General features: G+C 38.7%; 1 protein-coding gene across 3 annotated transcripts in view; it reads right to left on the bottom strand.

Annotated features, from left to right (window-relative positions):
- The window catches only part of LOC124595018 (solute carrier family 23 member 2), a 227,995-nt gene that overhangs the window by 3,868 nt on the left and 198,946 nt on the right, over positions 1–25,181 (bottom strand). For 2 of the 3 annotated variants that reach the window (XM_047133568.1, XM_047133569.1), the window contains 6 exons: positions 19,740–19,853; positions 16,169–16,308; positions 15,934–16,081; positions 4,633–4,712; positions 3,865–4,006; positions 3,652–3,772 (listed from right to left, as the gene is read on the bottom strand). In XM_047133568.1, coding sequence (XP_046989524.1) covers positions 3,652–3,772; positions 3,865–4,006; positions 4,633–4,712; positions 15,934–16,081; positions 16,169–16,308; positions 19,740–19,853 — 745 coding nt within the window. Of the gene's footprint in view, positions 1–3,651; positions 3,773–3,864; positions 4,007–4,632; positions 4,713–8,274; positions 8,430–15,933; positions 16,082–16,168; positions 16,309–19,739; positions 19,854–25,181 lie in introns of those variants that run through there. The other variant, XR_006978172.1, reaches the window with a different exon arrangement.

The raw sequence follows: 25,181 nt of genomic DNA, 5'->3' as shown, positions 1-25,181 counted from the left end.
GTACATCATTGGTGACTCAGTATTATCCTGGTCTGAAATGTGTTAACCAGCTACTTTGACAGGGCCTTGACTTCCTAAAATCATCCCCTGAAATGAGATCCATTCTGTCTGAAATTCTTCCCACCACACCTAGAATAGCTTTCTGTCACCCTCCCAATCTCCACAATTTTCTTGTCATACCCTATGCTCCTTCTGCATGTATCTCCCTACCCTATGGCTCCTACCCCTGTGATCGTCCCCACTGCAAGACTTGCCCTATGCACGCTCTTTCCACCAACTACAACAGCTCTCTGTGACTGGCAAAACACACTATCAAAGGAAGAGCCACCTGCAGAATGACACATGTCATATACCAGCTGTTACATAAACACTGTTCAGCCTTCTACATCGGCATGACTGCCACCAAATTATCAATTAGGATTAATGGGCATATGCAGAGGGTTATAGCGGCAACTCGCAATATCCTGTTGCAGAGCATTCTCTACAATACAACATTCTTGACCTTGGCACCTGTACCATCACATGTGCCATCTGGATTCTTCCCCCAGACACCAGGTTTCTCAGAACTCTGCAGGTGGGAACTAGCACTACAATGTGTCCTTGGCTCCTACCACCCACCTGGCCTCAATTTACGTTAATTTCTTCCATCTCAGCATTTCTTAACTGTAACTACTCTTTGCTTCACTCCCTTTTAGTTTTCTACATCTTTCATTGTCTTTCCCATCTATTTTTTTCACTGCCCCCCTCCCACCTCTGTTATGCACAATGCTTTTAGCTTTTCACTCATGTTAACTCATGCATGATGTTTAAGCAGTAATCTCTGTCTGCATATTACCCTGTCTTCCATCTTTATACTGCTGGGTTTTCAAATCTCATACAATGCAGTCCCCAACAATTAGTCTTTCCTTTTCATCCCATACGGTATGTCTCCCCTGACCCGTTCTGGGTTACTTTCCCGAAATCTCCTAGACCTCTCTTCACTCCTCTTCCTTCCCCTTCAGCCATTCTGCTAGAAGAAGAAGCCACTGACTCTGAAAGCTTGCCAATTACAACTATCTTTTATGTGTATGTTCTGCCGCCATTTGGTGAGTAGATTTTTTTATCTATCCAATTAAATAATTTTGTCAATAATTGAGAGTATTAAGAGAGTAATAATGATATGATGTTCTTGCATTGAATGAGTGTGTCAAAATGTAAAGTGCCCTATTTTTCTGCTATTGTTTGGCATAGTGTGAAGTGCAATAGTTAATTGGTATTTCTGAAGTATATCATTTGCAGGACACCATTCATTCTTCTGGAAACATTTGTGATATCTGTGTCAACAATGGGTGCTAAAACAGTATGGCTAAGAAATGGTGTGCAACAAACTTTTGTTTCTCACTAAATTCTCCTGATTAGTCCTGCTTGAACACAAGGTATATATTCCCTTTGTTGTCCTTAAGCTTTTCCACAATAGCTGCTTTCTTTTTTTAAAAAAAGTCAAATTTTAGTTTATTCTTACCAATTTTGTGCATAGTATTTCTACAAGATCTTTTTTTCATTTGTTTTCTTTTCTTCCATCCTAGAGGTTTATTATTGGTTCAAATGGCTCTGAGCACTATGTGACTTAACTTCTGAGGTCATCAGTCGCTTAGAACTTAGAACTACTTAAACCTAACTAACCTAAGGACACCACACACATCCATGCCCGAGGCAGGATTCGAACCTGCGACTGTAGTGGTCACTCGGCTCCAGACTGTAGCTCCTAGAACCGCACGGCCACTCTGGCCGGCAGTTTACTATTATTGACATATACTATGTATTTTACTGATAGCTAATTTCCATTTTATTAGTACATATTTATTACATTAGAGGGTTTTACAGTACCATAGAAAATGAATTGTGTTACTGATACTTTACCTCTTTTGGAATGCATATTAATTCATTTCCTTAAAGCTCAGATATCCACATGACCTTAAATATGTTGATCTGGAACTGTAATCTTTTATTCTCTCAACATCTTTGTGGCAACAGGATGGGTATCTAGTCACCAACTATCACTAATATTGCTGAGACCCATACAGAAATGCTGACCATGTAGGGACATGGGAAGAGGCAAGGAAGAAGAAGAAGAAGAAGAGGAGGAGGAGGAGGAGGAGGAGGAGGGGAGAAGTCTCTCAAGCTCATCCTTCCATCATACCTAATGTTTGACTGCTGCATCAGACCCTTAAGTACTAAACCAACAGCCTTGCTCACATTTGTGTGATGCGCAGCTTTGAGGACAGAGCTTAACTACACAAAATTTGTCTGTACTTTTCATGCATAAATAACTATTCTCAAGTGGGTTAGTGGAATGAAGTTAAGAAAATAAGAGAAAGATAGGGAATAATAACATATGCAAAGGAGATTTAGGTGAAAATTACAGTGTACAACAGAAAATAATAATAAAAATATGAAAGAGGAAAGGTAGAAAGCAACTGGATGAAATCAAAATTTTACTTGAAAAGTATATACAACATGATAACAAGAGTGCCTCACTTGTTCTAGAAATTATAGAAATGCCTATGCTCTGCTTGCTCCTACCAATTGTCCATGTGAATCACTTCATAATATTCTTCCCAAAAGAAAGTAAGTAAATAAGGAAAGCAGATTAGGATTTATTGTTACATAAAAAATTAAGTTGTCAGAGACTGAGTACAATCTCAGACTAGAGAAGGAGGAAAAATGAAATCAGCCGTATTATTTTCAAAGGAACTAACCTATTATTTGCCTTAAGTTCTTTAGTAAAATCACAGGAAATCTGAATCTAGATGGCTGGATGGGTTTCAAATCCACTGCACCATGTAGCTCACTTCTGAAAGACGTTTGGATGGGTACAGTACTGTCTCTGTATGTAACACTAATAATGATGTTGTTTTATTTTATGTAGATCCACTCATTGTTGTCTGTTATCATATTATTACAGTGGAAGTAAAGAAAACATGTTTTACAAAAATGAGCAGTTAAGGTAATGAGATTTCCTGGAAGAATAAAACTGTGTGCCTGACTGTGACTCAATGTTGGGCCTTTACCTTTTGTAGAAAAGTGCTCTACTGACTAAGCTATCCAAGCATGATTCATGAACCACCCGCACAGATTTATTTTGTGGAAGTTTAGAAGATAAGAGTGAGGTACTGGTGAAAGGTCATGAGTTGTGTTTGGATACCTCAGTTGGTAGAGTACTTGCCCGTAAGAGAAAAAGGTCCCATGTTTGAGTTCCAGTCTGGCATACAGTTTTAATCTGATAGGAAGTTCCTACCAGTGTACACTCTACTGCACAGTGAAAATTAATTCTGGAATGAAAATAATACATGAAAACACATACTATGGTGAGGCTTCCTCAAGGTTCTCGAAGAACAGATTGAAACACATACTGGCATTTCTGTCTATCTGCACTAGTGAAAAAAATCTGTAGATGTGCTTCCAAGCAAAGACTGTGAATCAAATTGTAAACACTACAGAAATACGAACCAGATTGCGAGATATTAACTATTGTTACTGAGAAACTATTCAATCATTTGTAAGCTGATAAGACATATATGAAGTCTGGAAGTGCAAAGTCTGAACTTCATGGAATGTTATATTTACCAAATTAGCAGTCTCATAAAATGTTTAAGAAAACTGGTAAATTACCTCCTCAAGACACTCATACCAATTGGGAAATCATATGTACTGGGTGCATCACTGTCACTGCCTTCTGCTGAAAGATTCATTTCAGCTTGCCAAGCAATCAGTCCCCTTTCTTCTGGTGTACCTGCCATTTAACACCAAATATTGATCATATTAGTTCCATGAACGAATGGATTAAAGCCAGACAATATAAATAGTTCCCAGTTGTTGCTTTACCTGGAATTGTGTTGTCAAGAAAGCAGCCTACAAAACCACCAACCAAAATACTTGTGCTACATAACACTGTAAATATGCTGTCAGCAACTTCACTTCCTGTCTGAATAGCATTTGTCTGCTTTACCATCCATTTTGAAAGCACCTGTAACATGCAACACATACAAAGTACAGTGTTCTTTAGAAACATATTAGTAACTAAAACTTCCTGGCAGATTAAAACTGCGTGTTGGACTGAGACTCGAACTCAAAACCTTTGACTTTTGCGGGCAAGTGCTCTACCATCTGAGCTACCCAGACACGACTCATGCCCTGTCCTCACAGCCTCACTTCTGCCAGTACCTCATCCCTACCTTCCAAGCTTTACAGAAGCTCTCCTGCAAACCTTGCAGAACTAGCACTCCTGGAAGAAAGGATACTGCAGAGACATGGCTTAGCCACAACCTGGGGGATGCTTCCAGAATGAACTTTTCACTCTGGAGTGAAGTGTGTGCCGATATGAAACTTCCCGGCAGATTAAAATTGTGTACCACACCAAGACTCAAACTCAGAAACTTTGCCTTTCGCAGGAAGTGCTCTACCATCTCAGCAACCCAAGCACCTGTCCTCACAGCCTCACTTCTGCCAGTACCTCATCTCCTACCTTCCAAATCATCATATCAACGCACACTCCCATGCAGAGTGAAAATTTCATTCTATATTAATAACTGTTAACTTCACTAGATGAAACTTAACATTTTAAAAACATAATTCTGCATTCTGTACACGTACCAATGGGAAAAAGATAGAAAATCCCAGAATATATAGATTTCTTGATGAATTTAGATCTACATACTGAAGTGCAGACAACCCTGAAACAATATAGCATTTTAGTTGAAGTCATAAGCTTTATCACATGGAACACACTTAAAAATACTTATAGAGCTAATGACTCTATGATAATCTCTATATTAAAAGTTTTGGATGCTGCTACCCAATTTTATTACAATCTCATAATTTGATTCACTTTCTGCTCATGTGCAGTGAACCAGTTTCAGTGACACCCTTAGTGAAATAGCTTTCAAGTGTGGTTGTAAGAAGTTTGGTAGTGCAAATTCATGTCTTAAAAACAGGGCTCATTATTTTTATTTATTGTTTTCATTCTTTGTAGCTCATAGTTCTTGTGGTGAGACTTAATGCCATCTTCAGCAGTTTTGAATATAGTACTGTAATACATATACTTGTGTTTCATTGTCTGTCAGCATGCAGTGAACTAGTGTTCGTTGCATACTGAAACTGTGACAATGAGCTTCCATAACTTAAGTATTAAGTTATGAGTCATGGACCATGCTAAGGTGAGGTGGCCTGAGTGCCTGAATTATACTGACAGATGTAGCACAAGTGCAACAACAATAACAGAAGGGAGTATCTGTGAAGAGACCAGACAAACATGTGGTCCCTGAAGAGAGGCAGCAGCCTTTTTGGTAGGTACAGGTTCAATTGTTACAGTCTGATGAGCAGTCTGACAGCAAAGCAATGGGTTGCTGACTCATGAGCCTGAGAGTGCCACATCAATGAGAAATGGGCACAACAATTCTGGGTGGTCACATCACAAAGCAGGGCAGGACAATAACAACAACAACAATGGTTTATTATCAGCAGAATATCAGAATGCCACTACTGCAGATGCTCCCCTCACCGATAGGTGGCTTTTATTTTAATGACAGGAGGCTCAGACAGTGTGGAACTATTTACCCCAATGAAGATCACATGCCTGAAAATAGTCCGCACTGCATACAGCCACCAAGGCAATAATTCAGCCAGTGCTCATAGGGGTACACTCCAGGCTTTACGCCGACTGCTCCAAAGTTCCTCATTTGTGGTACACTTGTGCTTATCACCAATACGGTAAGCAACTTTCATCTTGGCAGACACAGACACCAGACTTGTGGTTAAACTAGATAGACTTTATTCCTTGTGCTTAATGGATAACCATCTTAGTCCAGACTTAGGCCTTGTGCTACACTTTACTGTGTTACTGCTTCACAATGAATCTTCAATGGGACTAGCCATGATAGTCTACTGTCAGACAGCAGTCCTCATGCTACCTTTAGGAGTCTTCCTATGCTTCTGTAACTAATTCACCACAGTTGGATGTCTTAGTGAGATGCGTATAAGTAATGTCATTCCAGAATAAACAAGTTATAATTTTCTGTCTACTTGGTTGCTATTTTGTCTGTATATCTGTATGGTCATAACAGCAATAGTCTGGATGACTGACTGATCTCACCTTAAAACAACAGACAACATGGCCTTGTTATATTATGAATGGCTGGAACCAAGCTGTTGTTTTTCCCGAGGGAATACAGCTCTTCTACATGGTTAAATGATGATGGCATCCTTTTTGGTAAAATATTCTGGAGGTAAAATAAGCCTCATTCAGATCTCTGGGAGGGGACTACTCAAGAGGATATACTCATCATGAAAAACAAAACTAGCCTTCTACAGGTCACAATATGGAGTGTTAGATTTCTTAGTCAGGAAAGGACAGATAATTAAAAAGAAAATGTATAGGCTTAAACTAAATGTAGTGACATGAAGAACAGGACTTCTGGCCAAATGACTAAATAAAATTAACTAGGAGTAAGGGGCCATCGCCACAATTCACACATTTTCATGAATGTTTTGGAGCTCCTCACCAGGGTCTTTGAACCCATTCCTTTATATTATTTATGATTGGCATACCAGTCACTTACTTCTTGATTTGGATAGTGTTGGGAACATTCAATGTGTCCACACTGTCTTCATCCAGCCATATAGAACAGTCATTGTCCATCAAACAAAGGACTTCCCTGGCCCATCTAGCTGCAGTTCTTTGATGATGAATCTTCCTGATGGGGAAAACCTCTTACTGGCTCTTATGTGATTCCATGTGTCGGTTAGTGTTTTTGTCTGATGAAAAATATAGGCCACAGATGCCACACAATCATTTAGATAAGTGCGTCTTGACACTGGAGCAATAGCCCACAATCAGAATTTGGTTCAAATGTGATGACTCTTGGAAATCCAAAGGTAGCTGCAGTAATAGTGCAGCAAATTTACCTTTAGAGTCATCATTTCCTGTGGCTACGTATCTGTCTGAAGTCTGCTTAATCAAAACTGTAAAAAATCCCTCTCATAATAATCATCACAGGCTAGATAGTTGCACACCGCAACATGTGACAAACTCACTTTGTAAAAAATATTGTAATTCACATACATGATTTGCATACCAAGTAGCATCATTTTTCAATGTCCTAGCTTATACGATATCCAGTCTGATATGCATTGGCACAGTGCATTTCACAACCACAGGATAGTAGCCAATGACCAATTGGCTCCAAATAATAGCCATCATGATGCCTGCACTCTCAAAGTTCTGTTTTTCTAGCTTCAAATCAGTAGTTGAATTACTGGAATCAAGGCGTGAACTGAAGCTGTCTTGTTTTAAAACAACACCACTAATTTCGCAACTAAGAGGTGCCATCAGTTGATCCACTCTATTAAATGCACTTCTTCCTGGAATATTTGTTTCAACGTAAATAGCATCCAAGTCAAAATCTTTAAAATGTTGTACTACTGAAACTATAACTCACTCGTCCCAGAGTGGCACACAGATTCCTACATCTACATCCACATACATACCCAACATACCACCGTACAGTACATGGCAAAGAGTACCCGGTACTACCAGTAGTCATTTCCTTTCCTGTTTCAGTCACAAATAGAGCGAGGGAAAAATGACTATCTATATGCCTCCACATGAATTTCTTGTATATTTTCTTCATGCTCCTTACACACAACATATTTTGGTGGCAGTAGAATCATTCAGCTGTCGGCTTCAAATGCCAGTTCACTAAATTTTCACAACAGTGTTTCTCAAAAAGGATGTCACTTCCCTCCAGGCATTCCCATTTGAGTTCCTGAAGCATCTCGGTAACACTTACATGTTGTTCAAACCTACTGGTAACAAATCTACTAGCTCACCTCTGAATTGCTTCAATCTGATCTGGTACAGATCCCAAACATTCAAGCAGTACTCAAGAATAGGTTGCATCAGTGTGCTACACAGGTACGTGGTCTCCTTCAAAGGTGAATCACTCTTTCCTAAAATTCTTCCAATAAACAGAAGTCAACCATTTGCCTTCCCTGCCAGGTTCCTCACATGCTCATTCCATCTCATATTGTTTTTCAGTATTACACCCAGATATTTAAATGACTTAGCTGTGTCAAACAGGACACTAGTAATACTGTATCTGAACATTACAGGTTTCTTCTTCCTAATCATTCCCATTGACTTACATTTTTCCACATTTAGGGCTAGCTGCCATTCAAAACACAAAATGGAAATTCTGTCTAACTTGCCTTGTATCTTCCTTCAGTCATTCAACTTACCAGTCAAAGCTGTAATTCAGAAAGTCTTTGTATTTCTGTGGCATGAGTCTCTGCATTAGAGGAAGAACATTTTCCACTATGAATCACTAAGAATGTAGGCCCACAGCCTGTCCCAGCTTCAGGTTTTCCTTCACCATCTTTCTTTATTACAGTACCTGCATAAACAGAGGGAATAAGTTTAAGTTCTTCAGTGACCTTGAAATCATGATCTCGTAATTTCACACAGTAGTCAAGGTGCATTAATATTGATGTTTGAGCATTTTCTGCTGTAGTATCACACATGCTTTATCATCCATAGATAAAAAGAATATTTGGCTGGAGCCCAAAATTGAAGCTCAAGATTCAAGGTTTCTTATAGCAATTATACAGAATTTCCCATATTTATGATTTACATGAAATGTAGATTCTGGTTTGCACAATTTAAGAGGAACAGTTACCACATTCCCCCCACCCCCCTCCTGTATTGACACGTTTGGGAAGGAGTCTTAAACATAACCCTGATCGACTGCTGGTATGCTAGTATAGCCTTGTGTACATATTTAGCTTGTAAGTCGTCCATCGTTTTGCAGTACCTTATAATTTCAATGTGACATTGATCATCAGTTGCACCACCAAAAACTGCAATTTTCTTTGTGACTTCACATAAACCAGATTGAAGTTCTTCTACTCTAGGTCTGCCAACTGTATTTCAAATTTTAAGAGCTGCTGCTAAATTGGAATTACTTTCACAAATTTTAGAATCACAACTTTTTTCTGTCACTTTACTGCACTGATCCTCGTCTTCAGTATGTTTCTTTCCTGTTGAACATCTTTACTTAATGCTGCCATTCTTTTTGCTGCAACATCCATCGTCATGTCCGCATCGCATGCTAACAGCATGCCATTAATCCCAGAGTCTAATATTACAATTTTATTCCTGTAGCGTTCTGACTAGGCGCTGATTTAGGTACTGTTTGAAGTAATTGGCTTCCACTCAGTTGCATACTAATATCTTTAGCATCTTCTTGTATGTCCCATTTGGTTTCTTCATGTGATTAAAAGTAAGCATGTAAAATATTGAACATGGGCAGCCTCAATGGCAGTATTGACTTTTGTCATATGTTGGAGGCAGCCAATATGCAACACCGTAAGTACAGCAAGTGTGAACAACAATCACACTGTGTAGTTGCCGCATGCCAAAAAGTGATACAAACAAATTTAAACCTTAGTAAATAATAGTGACAGAATTGGCAATGTTTTAAAGTTTTTTTGTTAGAGTTGAAGTTGAGTTATAATACAAAACAAATATTTATAGAGTTAATGTCACAAAGCTTATGACTAGTCCCCCCCCCCCCCCCTCCCTTCCCCAAATCACACAGTGTCACACTTTGTTGACTCCCCCCTCCCTTTTAATGTGTGACATAATTTATGGATGGCCTCTAATGCAGGAATAGGTCTAATAATGAAGAAGAAAATAAGAATGTAGGTAAACTAATATGAACACAATAACAAAAGCTTCATTGTAGCTAAGATACTCATGAAGCCAATATCCACCACACTAGTACAATTTTATATGACCCTTAGCCCTTCAGGATTGGTGACAGGAAATGAATAATAGGAAAAGGAAGGAAAAGAAAAATAGTAGGATAATCTGGACTGGGGGAAAGGAATGAAAGAGGAACCTGCCTGGTAGACTTTTGCACAGAATGTAATTTAATCATGGGTAACACTTGGTTTAATTGTGAATTCTGAATTATTCATCTCATGATGCACTTTTGGAATTCATTTGGTTTGGTACAGGAGAAAGGACCAGAGGCTATTGAGAGTTTCATAAGCAGCATTACGTAATGTTCGACTGAAAAAGCAAAGTGAATACAGTAGAGTATGAATGTGTAGCTTTGAGAGATGAAATACTGAAAGGCAGCAGAGAATCAAATGGGTAAAAAGACCACACATAGTCAAAATTGTTGGACACCACAGAAGATATTGCATCTAATTGATGAAAGGAGAAAATATGAAAATTAACCAAATGAAGCAGGTGAAAGGGACCATAAATGCATAAAAAATGAGACTGATAGGAAATGCAAAATGGCTCATCAGGAATTGCCAGAGGACAAAAGTAAGGTCATGGGAGATGTATAATTAGAGGAAAGAAAGTAACTGAATATGATACTGGAGATTTAGTGCTGCAAGAAGAATTTGGTGGAGTAATGAAAGATCTAAGTTGAAACAAGGCCCCTGAGTTAATGATATTCCCTCAGAATTATTGAGATCCTTACGAAAAGCATCCATGACAAAACTATTCCACCTGGTGTGCAAGATATATAATACAGGTGAAATATTCTCAGATTTTAAGAATAAAGTAATAATTCCAATTCCAAAGATAGCAGATGATGACAGAAGTGAACATTACCAACTCATCAGTTTAATAAGTCATATTTGCAAAGTACTGCCCCAAATTACTTACAGAAGAATGGAAAAATTCTAGAAACCAATCTTGGAGAAGATCAGTTTGGGTTATGGAGACCTGCAGGAACTTGTAAGACAATACACCCAACAACTTCCCTTAGAAGGCAGGTTAAAGAAGTGCAAACCTATGTTTATACATTCATAGACTTAGAGCTTTTGACAAGGTTGACTGGGAAACATACTTTGAAATTCTGAGAGAAACAGGGATAAAATCCTGAAAGAAAGGTAATACACAGCTTGTGCAGAAACCAGACTGTAATTACAGGAGTCAAAGGACATAAAAGGGAAGTAGCAATTGAGGGGGTAGCAATGCATAGTAGTAGTCTATCCCTGATGTTATTCAATCCATACATAGTGCAAACAGTAAAAGAAACTGAAGAAAAATTGAGAGACGGATTCCCTGATGACATCAGAGACAACAAAGGGCTTGTAAGTGCAGTTAAGTGGAGTGAATAGTGTCTTGGGAAGAAGTTACAAGATGACAATCAGTAAAGTAAAACAAGGATAATGGAATGTAGTCAAATTACATCAGGCAATGCTGAGGGAGTTAGATAAGGAACTGAGACACAAAAAGTAATAGATGAGATTTGCTATTTGGTCAGTAAAATAACTGATGATGGATGGTGCAGAGAGCATGTAAAATGCAGACTGACTGTAGCAAGGAAAGTATTTTTAAAAAAAATTAGGACTTTATTAACACTGAATATAAATATAAATGTTAGGAAGTCATTTCTGAAGATATTTGCCAGGAGTGTAGCTTTGTAAAAAAAGGAAAAGTGGATGACAAACATTTCAGACAAGGACAGAATTGAGAATAAGGTTTTGAAATTTGGCTCTGTAGAAGATTGCTGAAGATTAAAGGGGTAGATCATGTAACTAATGAGGAGGTACTGAACAGAATTGGGCAGAAAATAAATAATTTATGGTACAACATTGAGCAGGAACCAGTTACATATATGAGGAGCTGTAGCAATACGCATACAGAACTAAGGCCGAGCAAATCTTGAATAGCCTCAAATAGACTGGGGCCCATGGTGGGCTCTGATGGCAATCTCACACAAAGAAGTCTGAGGCATCCTCTGTGGATGACATAGCACTGTTGCGCATGTGTTCTCTTTAAAGTAAATGGGCGTGTCACTGTATTACTCATCTCTTAGGGAGTTCATGGATTCTTGAGAGGTCCTGCTGTCCTCCTTGTTCACTGGGCTCTGGCTAAAATGGCATGCTGCAATGGGAGCATACAGTCTGAAGTGCTTCAGGCAGGGAAACATTCTGTGCCCACCTTCCCATGACAAACCATATGGCAAAAATGGCAACACCGGGGCAGTTTCTGTGTCAGCCTCTGGCATTGGCTCCAGTGACTGTGTTCGCAGTGCTGATGATACTGATATCAGCAGTTGCTCAGGAACAGGTGACAGAATTTCTGACAACAGTGTCAGAAGCAATAGAGGAACTGCTAGTTTAGCAACCAAGAATGGATGCCCCTGCCTGCGCAGGAGTCGGGAACCAGCAGCAGTAGGTGATATGATGCCTGACATGGGCAGGCTCAGAGGGAATGGTGTGACATCATGGGGTGCCCAGCTGTCCATTTGAAGCAATGCTGATCATGGTGCACTGAGCCATCAACTGTCTGCTGTGTGGTGGCATCAACGTGGAAACTCAACAGTTCCTCCTGATCAAATCGTGGGTCCAGACTGGCCAGCAGGTGGGACAAAGTATCAGCATTTGGGAGTTGATTCATAGGGTGAAAATGAATCTTGGAGTTGTAATGTGAAAGGAAAAGAGCCCAATGTTGGGTGTGATGTGCCACTTTATCTGGTAATGATGCAAAAGGACTGAATAAGGAAACTAATGGTTTGTGATCGGTGACCTGGTGGAATTTGGTACCATAGAGGAAAATATGGAATTTCTGCACAGCGTATACAATGGCCAATGCTTTCTTTTCTATCTGAGAGTACCTAGTTTGAGCAGGATTCAGTGTGTGTGAGGCAAAAGCAATAGGCTGCTTGGAGCTTTTGGGATATCTATGAGCCCATACCACCCTCAACCCGTACTGTGAAGCGTCCATCACAAGGACCAAGTGGAAGCCTGATTGATACACCACTAAGCAGGGTACAGACTGCTACATGGTCTTAAGGGTTGAAAATGTGGTTCAACAGGCCAGCAAACAGCAAAACTGAGTCCCTTTGCATAGAAACACATGTCATGACTGTGTGTTTGTTGTTGCCCATTTTCTAAATACACTTCAACCCGGCTGTTTGGAGGACAGAAAAAAGACTACAGAGATTGTGTAAATGCTCCTCAGCGGAGGCACTGCAAACTGTAATGTATTCCAAATAGTTTTACAACCTGGTGCAGATGATGCTATAAATTGATGCTATAAATTGTTCCAAAAAATGTTGAAAAATAGTGGGAGCACCGGTGACTCCAAAAGGCAAGTGCAAGTATTGGTACAGTCCAAACGGGGTAATGTCAACTAACATATGTTGTGACTCTGTATCTAAAGGGAGTTGTAAACAGGCACCTGAAAAGTCAATTTTTGAGAAATGCTGACCACATTATAACTATGCAAAGAGTTTATCTGGGTGCGGTATCAGGTATGTATCCATTATAGATTGTGTGTTCACAGAAACCTTAAAATTGCTGCAGACATATAACCAGCCCAACAGTTTATTTACTGTAACTAAGGGGGTAGACCAATCACTTGATACAATAGGTCAAACATTCTGTGAGGTGATCTAATTCATCTTTGACTTGTTCCCTGAGTGCCACTGAAACCAGACCAGCCTGGAAAAAATGAGGCTGAGTAGAAGGTTTCTTGGTAATGTGCACTTGAAAATTGTTGGCATGCCCCAAGCCACAGTAGAACAGAAAACTTTGAACATAATGCTTGTAACGGTGTACGGCACTTGTTCAGGCACTAAATCCACTTCATCTGAAAAGGTAAAACCAAACAACTCAAATGCATCCAATCCACAAAGATTCTCCATACATGTGTTATCTACAACAAGAAATGTACTGGCCGAGAATAGGAATTATTGGTTTGTCATGATTTATTAACTTTTGTGACACAGTAAGAAGAGGGGAGCCGAAGTCCATATAAGTTTGTGAGTTTAACAAGGTTACCACAGCTCCTGTATCCACTTGCACATGCAGAACTTTATGAAAAACCATAACATAAATGAAAAGCTTGTTTGGCAGCACAACAAATAAAACATTTACATCTATATCCACGATAGGATCGTTGTGCTGAATTTTTGCATTACAAATAGAAGCAATCTGATATTTTTTGTTGCAATTATGAGAGGTAGCCCAGCATTTTGGGCAGTCTGGGCACTCATAGTTAATGAAGCAATAAGGGCAGGACAGGAGCATGGAATTCTTCCTGTTTACTGGCCTGTTTACTTTGATGGTGCGGCTGCTGGGAGTGAGGGTGGCCACCTTGATCCTCAGATCATGTGCAGAGCACCGCAATGATGTCTACCCCTACAAACTACCTGAAGAATGCCGTGGAGGAGAGGGTTGGATTGCTGATGAGTCAGTTTGGTTACCTGCAGCTGATGACACCTCAAATGACTGTGAAATAGCTAAAACCTCAGAGAGGGATGGATTTTCACACTGTAGGGCATGCTCTCACACCTCACAGTCTGAAGTTAAATGAATGATAGTGTCTCTCACCATCCTATCAGTGTTCAGCTCTTTATTCACATCAGACACAAAATGACAATGACAAATTAACCCATGTAGTTCAGCTGCCCATGCTCGATAGGATTAATGTGGTTGTTTCCTACAGCGGGAAAACTCAAGCTGGGATGCAATAACATGGATGCACTTACAGCAGTATTTTGAAAGAAGTTCCCACACATGGTCAAACATTAAAGAAGATGGACCCTGCAAAGGGGCGAGATGACATAGGACTTGATACATTCTTGGTGATATCCATGAAAGGAACAAGGCATGGCATAAAATAGCATCAGTAATCTTAAAAACTTAAAGTGTTGTCACAGACATTTCCCTTATGTGCCCAATTCTTCAATGAACTCATTATTTGTAGAAAAGGGAGGTGGGTAAACCATGAGGGCTGTGGAGGTGCAAAACAGTGGGTGACACGAATGGAGGAGCACGCTGACTACACACACACACACACACACACACACACACACACACACAAAGTGAATGTAGGTTGCAGTAGTTATTCAGAGATGAAGGGAACAGACAAGTATGGAGAGTTGCATCAAACCAGAGCACAAACTCAAGACAACAACAACAATGAAAGCATCATGAATTACATTGCATTAAATTCTCTAGAGAACAACTGCCATGTCAAATACTAAGGTAGGTTGTCTCAACTGACATCGCACTCAACACAAATTTTTTTATCATGAAATTAAAAACTTCAGCTTTCTTTGTGCTGTCCTGTATTGTCACACTAGATTGATTAATGAGTGATTGAATAGAAACCTTTAAATTGGTTAGTGATTTTACGCTGGACCAGAATTTTGTACGATTCTTGGCAAGATCTATAGCTAGTGTATAATGTATATGTGCTTCAGTGCTTCACGCATCAATCTTTTTTATAGACATACAAATTTTTACTAACTCCTATCTGTCAGCATTACCGCATGTTGGCTTGGATTCTTTGTTTAGTAGCAAGGGTTCACCAGTTATGTATATCTATGCAAATGAATTGCCAAGTTTGTTCCACACATTTTCCTTCAGTATCATGGACAGACTCGAATGGTAACAGCAGAAACTATTGCAAATATATTACAACTAAGATGCTTGATAAGGTCCTATACCTGTCACCCCACTTTCAACATTTAGGTTACAAATAAACAGCTTTCCATTTGTACACTCATACAACCTCCATTTATGTCTGCTTTATGAACACATTAAAGCAGTCTACACCACTCATAACAGATCTTAAGTCATAAACCAACAAATCGTGAGAGAAGACTGTACTGTATTACAAAGAGATTAATATGTACAGCATACTCTTTAAAATAAATTAATAACAAATATGATGACAATGAGGTTATATGATTTTATGATTTTATTTTGCCATTAACTAGGTACCAGGCATGTAAATAAGATTAAGTATGTGCTGTGTCATTTATCTGACAAGAATTTTTTTGCTCGGAGAAACAATGTCTCTAATCATCAGAGTTTTTTCGTGCTCAAATCAAAAATAAACTTTATTATGAAACTTACCAAAAGCTGCAATCATTCCAAACATAACACAAAATATACCACCAACAACAGGCTCTGGGATGATGATAAAAACTGCTCCAAATTTACTAATGATGCCTTGCAATAACATTAATACACAGGCATACTGTATAACCCTTCGGCTGCCAATCTGAAAGTAAATAACATTCAAAGTACAGTTAAAAGTGCCACTTCATTTGCAACATGTAACACATGTACATATAAATTCTACACCTACCTTAGTAACGCCAATTGCTCCTACATTTTCACCAAATGTATTGGTCCCATTACCACTACCCCAGAGACCTGCTAGCACTGTTCCCAGTCCTTCTGTGCCTATTCCTCTGTTCACTGCATGTACAGGTGGAGGTGGAGCAGCTGAAACATACCCATATGTGTGTGTTTGAGATGGTTTCATGTTCATAGGTTGAGGGTGCTCCAGTATGATGTGAAACAAGTCAGTAAGTTACCACCCTCTCTATGAACAAATAAGTATGGCTATATGTAAACCATTACAGGAACAGACTTCATTTACATCTGTCTATCACTGTCTTTAATTCATTAATGTGATGACTGCATATCTTTAATACTGAAGGTGGTACAATAGTTGTATATATTAAGTAAACTAGGTAAAGATGCTGAAGCTGTAGTGTCATATCTCAATAAGGAACTTGAAACTTTTAGCTCAGGACAGGAGGAAGCAGAGAAGGTAGACACAGTATTTTTTAATTTCTGAAAAGCATTTGACTCAGTACCACACCTATGCTTATTGTCAAAAGTTTGATCATATGGGGTATCAAGTGAAATTTGTGACTGGATTGAGAACTTTTTGGTACAGAGGATGTGGTAAGTTACCATTTCTTGGATGGAGATTCATTGACAGAGGTATAAGTAACTTCAGGTGTGCCCCAGAGAAATGCGCTGGGACCCTTGCTGTTTATATTGTATATAAATGACCTTGCAGATTTACCACAGATGATGCGGTTATTCATAATGCAAGAAGTTGCACAAATACTCAGTCAGATCTTGATAAGGTTTTGAAGTGGTGCCAAGTTTGACAACTTGCTTTAAATGTTCATGAATGTGAAATTTTGCACTTCATATGACTACAGTATCAAATTGGGCAACTCATACAAAGATCTGTGTCAACAATTTGTAGAGAGATGAAATGGAACAATTACATAGGCTCAGTCATAGGCAATGCAGATGGCAGACTGTAGTTCATTGGTAGAATACTAGTAAAATGCAATCAAGCTACAAAGAAAACTGCATATGAAGCACTCATGGAACCCATCCTAGAATACTGCTGAAATGTGTGATACCCACACCAGAGAGGACCAGCAGTGGATGTTGAAAGGATACAATGAAGGGTAGCACTAAAGGTCACAGATTCATTTGAGCCATGGGAGAGTGTTTTGAAGATGCTGAAGGAACTGAATTGGCATATGCTTGAAGATAAACATAACCCATCCCACAAAAATCTACTTAGGAAGTTTCTAGAACCAACTTAAAGTAATGAATGTAGAAATATATCACAACCTGCTATGTATTGCTCCCATAGGTCTCATGAAGATGAGATTATACTAATTACAGAATGCACAGGGATATTGAAGCATTCATTCTTCCTGCACTCCACACTTAAATGGAAAGATAAAAAACCCTAATAACTAATGGATCATACCCTCCACCATTCACTTCACAATGGTTTGCAAAGTATATACATAGATGTAAATGTTGTAAAAACACTGTATTTCCATTCATTGGGATTCAGATCCTCATCAGGACATCCAGATTTTCTGTAGTTCCCCTAAACTGCTTAAATATGATACTGGGATGATTTCTGTGAAAATGATCCAAGTGATTTAATTTGCTACTTTTTTGGAATCTGAGTTTGTGCTCTGCCTCTAATAACTTATTTACAATGAGATGTTAAACACTAACTTCCCTTCTTTCTTACTGAATATCTACGTCACAGAGTATGACAACTTATACAGTAATGAAAAAGCAGAAAGTGTCATATTACATGGTGATAAATGTAGAAAGTGTTAATACAGTGATAAAATAGTCTATGTGTATAGCGGAAGTCAGTTTTATTCCTAGTTTACATTTATCAATACCACTGTTGTTATCATATTTTAGCAGTTGGTGTGCAAATTATCATAAATGACTAGTGCTCATAAGAGGCTCATTTCTCTCACGTTGGAGTCTAAAGAACCTGTCCTTCCTTTCTGACTTCCCACAACCTGTACTTCTTCCCACAGTGAGGAAGGAATTAATAATTCTGATAGATGGGAACAGCATTTTTTCACTTTTAAATGTGTCTATTGGCTGTACTGGAATTTGCCATCTGAAGGTACATCTACATCTATAATCTGCAAACCACTATGAAGTGCACAGCAGAGGGTATGTCCCATTCTATCAGTTATTAGGATTTCTACTTCCTGTTCCATTCACATATGGCGCATGAGAAGAATGACTGTTTCAATGCTTATGTGCTTCCTGTAATTCATCTAATTGTATCCTCACAATTCCTTTGGAAGTGACATGCAGGTACTGGACAGCAGTTCCAGTTCTTTGTAATTTTGAGTGTATTAAATGTATTAATGTAATTATTAATGTATTAGATGTATTGAAGTATTATGATGTACATTAATGTAATTAATTGAATGTATTAAAAGACAGTCATTAGTACACCTAAGTGCATAAGAGTGTGTGTAAACCACATTTATTCCTTACTGTCCACTCCTGAGCATGAGTATTAAATGATTATGAGCAGATGCATTATTTCTCTAAATTAATACAGGGCAGGGCAAATAAAAGTGGCTGGATGACTGGATACCATTGGACGTAAATATATGCGTATAACCATACCCCATGACATGCACACCAAATGTACTCTCACCATGTGATCCACACCAGTTCAGAGCGTGGTGTGGGCTGTGTCAGTGTCAATAGAGCAGTGCAAAGGGGATTATGGTACTCACAGTGGAGTAGCAGGTGTTCATTGTGGAAAGTTACCTGACCTATCAGTGTGCAATTACTTTGTGTGGGGAGCCCTCAAGTCTAAGATGTACTGCAACAACCCTCATAGTCTTTAATAACTGCAACAGAACATTTTGGATGAGACTGCAGAAATTCCAGCAGTCCAGCTTCAGTCCATCTTCAGCAACTTGCTGACCAGGCCCCAAAAGTGCAAAGAGATGAATGGGGTCACTTTCAACTTCTGCTATAGGCAGGTTAGTACTGTATTTCCTTTCCTCTGCTATGTTTCTTTGTACCCTGGAACTCAGTTTCCCGGGCCACTTTTATTTGCCCCACCTTGTAAATGAAAGTTAAACTTCGAAATTTTTATCACTAAAATCAGTACTCACCAGCAGATAAAAAGCTACTAATCTTGGCATGTAAGAATTTCTTAACGATCTGATTTATACTGCTAGGCAAATAGCAAGAGAACCATTAATCTAAACAATAAATACCATAGGGAAGACAAGGACATTACCAATGTATGTTCTGTGTAATTTTCAATAATTTATTTTACACAATCTTTTTCAACTTGCATTTGCACAAAATATATTTTATTTATTTTTCTATATTGCCCTTGTCTTATCTTTTAACACAATCGAAACTGAAATTCTGCACAATATGCTAACACTTTTGATTATATGCCAGTGCAACGGAAGAGACTTAAAACCAGTGAAAGACATTGTTATAAATAAGTTGTCAACATAATAGTTTCATTTAAGTTCTGTTTCATGTGTAGTAAGAAATGTTATATATGAAGTTTCCTTTTGTTTGTGAAAATGACTTACCACACATTCTAGCTGTTGTAGGGTAGTAACTAATTGATTCAACTGTACAGGCTAACACACCAGCAAGCATTCCTAACACACCAGCTGCACTGACAGTTGGAATTCCCCACTGACCTAAAGAAATGAGGAGGGTTGGTTTTCATTAATGAACCTGATTATAAACTGTTAGTAGTGGTAGCAGCAGCAGCAGCAGCAACAGTAGTAGTAATAGTAGCAGTAGTTTTATTCACCCATAGATCTCTCTTACAAGGATATTGGACATGTCTTGGTATTACAACTGAAGAACAACAAAAATAATTCTGTACGAAAGTTCAGGTAGATGCCTCTTTCATTCCAAGCCCCTTGCCACAGGGGTCATATCCCTATGACAGACCTGCCTAATCTGCCCAATCCCCCCACCTGGCTCTTGCTACTCTAGTCCTGTCACAGAATTATCTTACCCACCAAAGCATTATGTGTCCAGTCAGAGAGAGAGAGAGAGAGAGAGAGAGTATTTGTATTCTAGCCCAAAAGAGGATTACTCCGAAACTTGGCAAGTTGTTGTTTTTTTTCTTTTTGTGTGTGCCTATGGACAATTCATCACTTCTTTCAGTTAGTGGTCTCCTTACAAAATTAAAGCAATTCACATATAACAGTTATTTACATACTTAACCCTTGAGCGGGCATGTTGATTTTTGTAACGTGAGTGGGCCCATGGCATACTTTGTACACATGTAATGAATAGCTATTTTTATGTTACCACAGTAAACATATATGAGCAAAATCACAGTTTAATCTTAGTTTAATTGAACAACAATAAAATAAACTTATATCATGTGAGTTAAATCATTGTTTAATTAAACAATAATAAAATAAACTTTCATTATGTCACTCTATTGCTGCACAAAAGTGCTACTCCACAGTAATGAACCACTCGAAGCATTAAATGCTGCAGTAGCATCAGATCCCAGAAATATGCTTACTCAATTATTAATTATCTCATAGACAACTACCTCATTGTGGGATGGTGGTCTAGTTCAGAATATGGGACATTTTCTTGCATGGATCATAAATTTTTTCTATTGAGTTTGCTGTTTTTTTTTTTATGCTACTGCTGTTTACTTGGATGTATGACAACACAGCTTGTCAGTGTGTGAGATGAAGCACAAAGGAAGGAATAGGTATGGGCTCAAAACTATAAAACAACAACGGAATGGTAAAAGACAATGTTATTTGTTGTTCGGCACTTTATGCTCGGGCGCACCCGCCTGTGGGGGCACAGGTCTAGTTTGACAAGAATGGAACATGTGGTCAGCTGTGCTCTTAGTGGGAACCATCCTGGTATTTGTCTGAAGTAATTTAGTAAGACAACAGAAAACATAAATCAGGATGCCTGGATTAAGATTGGAGCCCCTACCGTGAAGGCCACTCTGTTAGAAACAGTACTGTCTCATTTGGTTTACTCCTAGTATTCAATGCTGTTTTACAATTAAGTTACTTAACAATCTAAAAGACTTATGCAACACTGTTCACTCACTTCTCACTTTTACTCATTTCATTCACTCCACATACTATACACATTGCTTCACAACACTACACCCACTATTAGCTGACACCAGGACCATTTCGTACACCGCAACTTCCCATTTGTTAGCCTGAGAAAGTAAGTCAGCATCCCTCTGTAACAACTGAAATGTTGAGCTCAGATAGAGGATAAGATGTTTGTCTTATACATTGCATAGCTTTGGAACTAAGTTTTTTCAGAAAAGGAAAAATAAAAAAAAAAAAATAAAAAAAAAGGAAAAATATAGCAAGAAAGCATTATGTTGAATAATAGAGGTTTTACTATTGTTATTATTATTTATTTGTGCTACATTTTTTACAGACCCCTACTTAATACTTCAAGGTATAGAATGTATTTCATGATAAGTAGTTTTTAACTGCCATTTTAAATAAGTTTGTTTTAGCAATTTCACAATTTGGACTCATGGTGCAGACAATTTCATAGCTGATTTCCTTTCATGGATCAATGCTCTCTCAGTAGACACTGACTTTGACAATCTTGCAAAAGTGGTTTCAGGATGCACAATTATTCCTACACATTGTGATTTTCCTGGCTCTTCAACCAAGTACTATGCAGTGTTCCACAAAACCACCTTTGTTCACTAGTTTGTTCATGAGGTGAGCCATACATGACACAAACTATCACACCCTGGGATCCAACCTACAATGAAGCTTGTCACAGACCACTTCATCAAGAAAGACTGTAAATACTGGACACAAGCATGTAGTGTCTGACAACACACTAAAATAGAATGGCATGTACAACCACAACATGACCATTTCCAGCACATCCACTTAGACCTCGTTAAACACCTCCCCGATTCAAATGGTTATCAATATAGTCTTTCAGTACTTACAGGCTAACATGCTGGGTCAAGGCTACATCAATTCTGGACATAACTGCTGAGACCATCGCAAAAGCATTTGTCACTCTATGGATTTCGTGTTTTGGATGCTTCACCGCAATAAAGACAGGTCAAGGTAGATATTTTGAGTCAGCATTTTTTACTGAACTATGTCACTTATGCTGTGTTCAGCCATTCTCAACAACAACCTAGCATCCACAAAGAAATGGACTAGTTTAGTGTGGGCTCTGCACATGTAACACTTTGAAGACCAAGCCTGCACAATGCATGGACCACAGCTTTGTGTTAAGAAGAGTGCAGCCGAGTATAGATTGGCTGCAATTTTCTCTATGCATGAACCACTGATTGCTTGAAGATTGCACTCATTTCTTATGAGAACAATGAACAGATGTCTGGCTACCTGACTGAGTGAGGTGGCACAGTGGTTAGGCACTGGACTCGCATTTGGGAGGATGATGGTTCAATCCCGCATCCGGCCATCCTGGTTTACGTTTTCTGTGATTTCCCTAAATCGCTCTAGGCAAATGCCGAGATAGTACCTTTGAAAGGGCATGGCTGACTTCGTTCCCAATCCTTCCCTAATCTGATGAGACCGATGACCTTGCTGTTTGGTCTCTTCCCCCAAACAACCCAACCTCTCGCTACCTGTCCCTTGATTGGTACTGCCTTCTGTTGTCAATCTCAAGAATTATTTTAAAAGAAACATTAACAAATATAACAGCTGCTGATGTGAATGGCTGAGTGAATATAATCACACCAATGTAATTTTGTGTGTGTACTTATTAGGTTTCACAGATTTCTGTAGTTCTGCTACAAATAAGTCACACTTGCTGAGGTGGGCCAGAAATTTCGGAAGCTCAATAAATCACATCCCACTTTTTTCTTGGAGGGTAATTATACTTCCTGTCATCATTATTTTAAAACTTGTGGTCTATGAAAGAACTACACTAAATATAGAAAATAAATCTTGAAGCTTGGTCCTTTTTTAGTATTATTACACTTGAAGAAATATAAATTACATATGTGCCAGTTATGGCATAAATGGTCACTTTCCTAGGCTTGATATTCTTCTAAGTGCCTGGCCTCCAAAAGTGTTAAATCAGCTCTCAAGCTTCATGGAGCAGAATGAAAAGATGCCCTACTGTGGGTCCTTTTGGGTGTACATTTTATTTATAAAGAAGATCTCCACCTGTCTCTGGTGGAACTCCTTGATGTAGAACCACTCACTCTTCCAGCAGACTTCACAGAGCTGTCCCAAATGCCTACAGACAAATAACTGCCATAGCTCACTCACAAAATCAAGCAATACATTGCACACCATAACCTTACAGTAGTCATGCCTTTTTTCACATCATTGAGAGTTGCTGCAGACTGTTGGTCTGCATCTAGATAAACATAGATTTACAAACAAAAATCAACAAAGTACCTGTGAAGATATTAATTTACTATGTTTAAATTTTAATGGCAGCTTGGACATGCAAGCGTTCTGAAAGAAGCAAAAAGACATCATGTGCAGCAAATCTCTTCATTGAGTAAAGCTGTCTGGGTTGTTAGCAGCATGAATTACTTAAGAACTGATACCTCCGACAGTCAGAGGGGTATAAAATATGACCATAGGCCATCAGCAAGTGTGTCTTGCACAACTGGAAACAGCACACAACTTGTCACACATGTCTACATTTCCTTTCATGTTGTTGTACATACCTATATAGATAAACACTCACAATCAGGCATTTATAAAATACAGGATGTCCACAAGGTCTCTCCACAGCAGCAAGCTTCACATGTCTTGCCTTGAAGGGTGCATAAGGTTGGCAGTACATTTAAGTCTTGCCTGCATGTGTTCCATGGACTTGCAGGGATAGGTTGGGGGTAGCAGTGTTACGTGTGCATCACAGTTGTTGGTTGTGTTGTTGTCTTGTTCTTGTGTAATCTGAGTGCAGTGAGAATGCTTACTATTGCAGATATGCATTTTTAGTGGAAGAGGTTTTCCGTGTGGGAAAAAACTTTACAGAGCAGGTGAGGTGTCAACTTAGATTGCATTTTCCTGCTTCAAGGTGTCAATATTGTGAAACTATATGTGATTTAATTCACAAATTCCAGACAACAGTTTCAGTTCATGATGCACCACAACTGGTAAGCTTGCTATTTTAATGGACTGGAAGCTTGGTGACATTTTGGGCACCATGTTGAGAAGTCCAACAAAATCAGTGAGGGGATTATCACAAGTAGCTATAGCCTCTTGTATGACAGCAAATAAGGCCATAACCAAAGAACTGGAGCTGTATCCATGTAAAATTATTGCTGTTCAACAATTTCATTGTAGAGACCATGTGAAATGAATAGTGTATTGTGAATGGTTTCAGCAATTTGTTAACCAGTTGGAGTTGGTGTTTTAGATTGAACCTTTTTCACTGATGAGGCTAGGTTTCCCTATCTGGCTCCATTAATTCACAAAATTAACTAAATTTGGTCAACAGAAAATCCACAAGCCTTAAGAGAACTGTCATTGCATATAGAGACAATTGGAGTCCAGGTTGCCCTAACACAAGTTCGAATTATAGGGAAGATGTTTTCGATATGTCTGTCACTCTTAATCTCTGTTGTTACTGGATAATTTATCCATTTATTGCCCTGCTCAAAGAAACTGAAATCAATCATTCATTTTTCCAACAAGACAATGCTACTGCTCATACAGTACATCAGTCCCTATAGCTTTTATATGAAATCTTTGTAGACAGAGTAATTATGTACAGTCTTTGGCCCCCACACTCACCAGATCTGTCCTTACCCAACTATTTCGTTTGGGGTGTGGCTAAAACATTTGTGTATCAAAAAACCCAAAGGCAATAGATGAAGTGAAGACTGCAATAATTGAATATCTGCATTTGTTTGTATGTGGAACATTGGTAAAAGTGTTCATAAATGAATGTAAATATGTTGAAGTATGCCTTCAAGAATGAGGAAAACATTTCCAGCACCTACCATGATATTGGTGTGTACTGTGTATTTAACTGTAATTAATATAGTTAAT

This window comes from Schistocerca americana, chromosome 2 (assembly GCF_021461395.2).
Source record: "Schistocerca americana isolate TAMUIC-IGC-003095 chromosome 2, iqSchAmer2.1, whole genome shotgun sequence".
Lineage (NCBI taxonomy): Eukaryota > Metazoa > Arthropoda > Insecta > Orthoptera > Acrididae > Schistocerca > Schistocerca americana.
The sequence above is the reverse complement of the archived record's forward strand: the minus strand, read 5'-3'. Positions and strand labels throughout refer to the sequence as shown.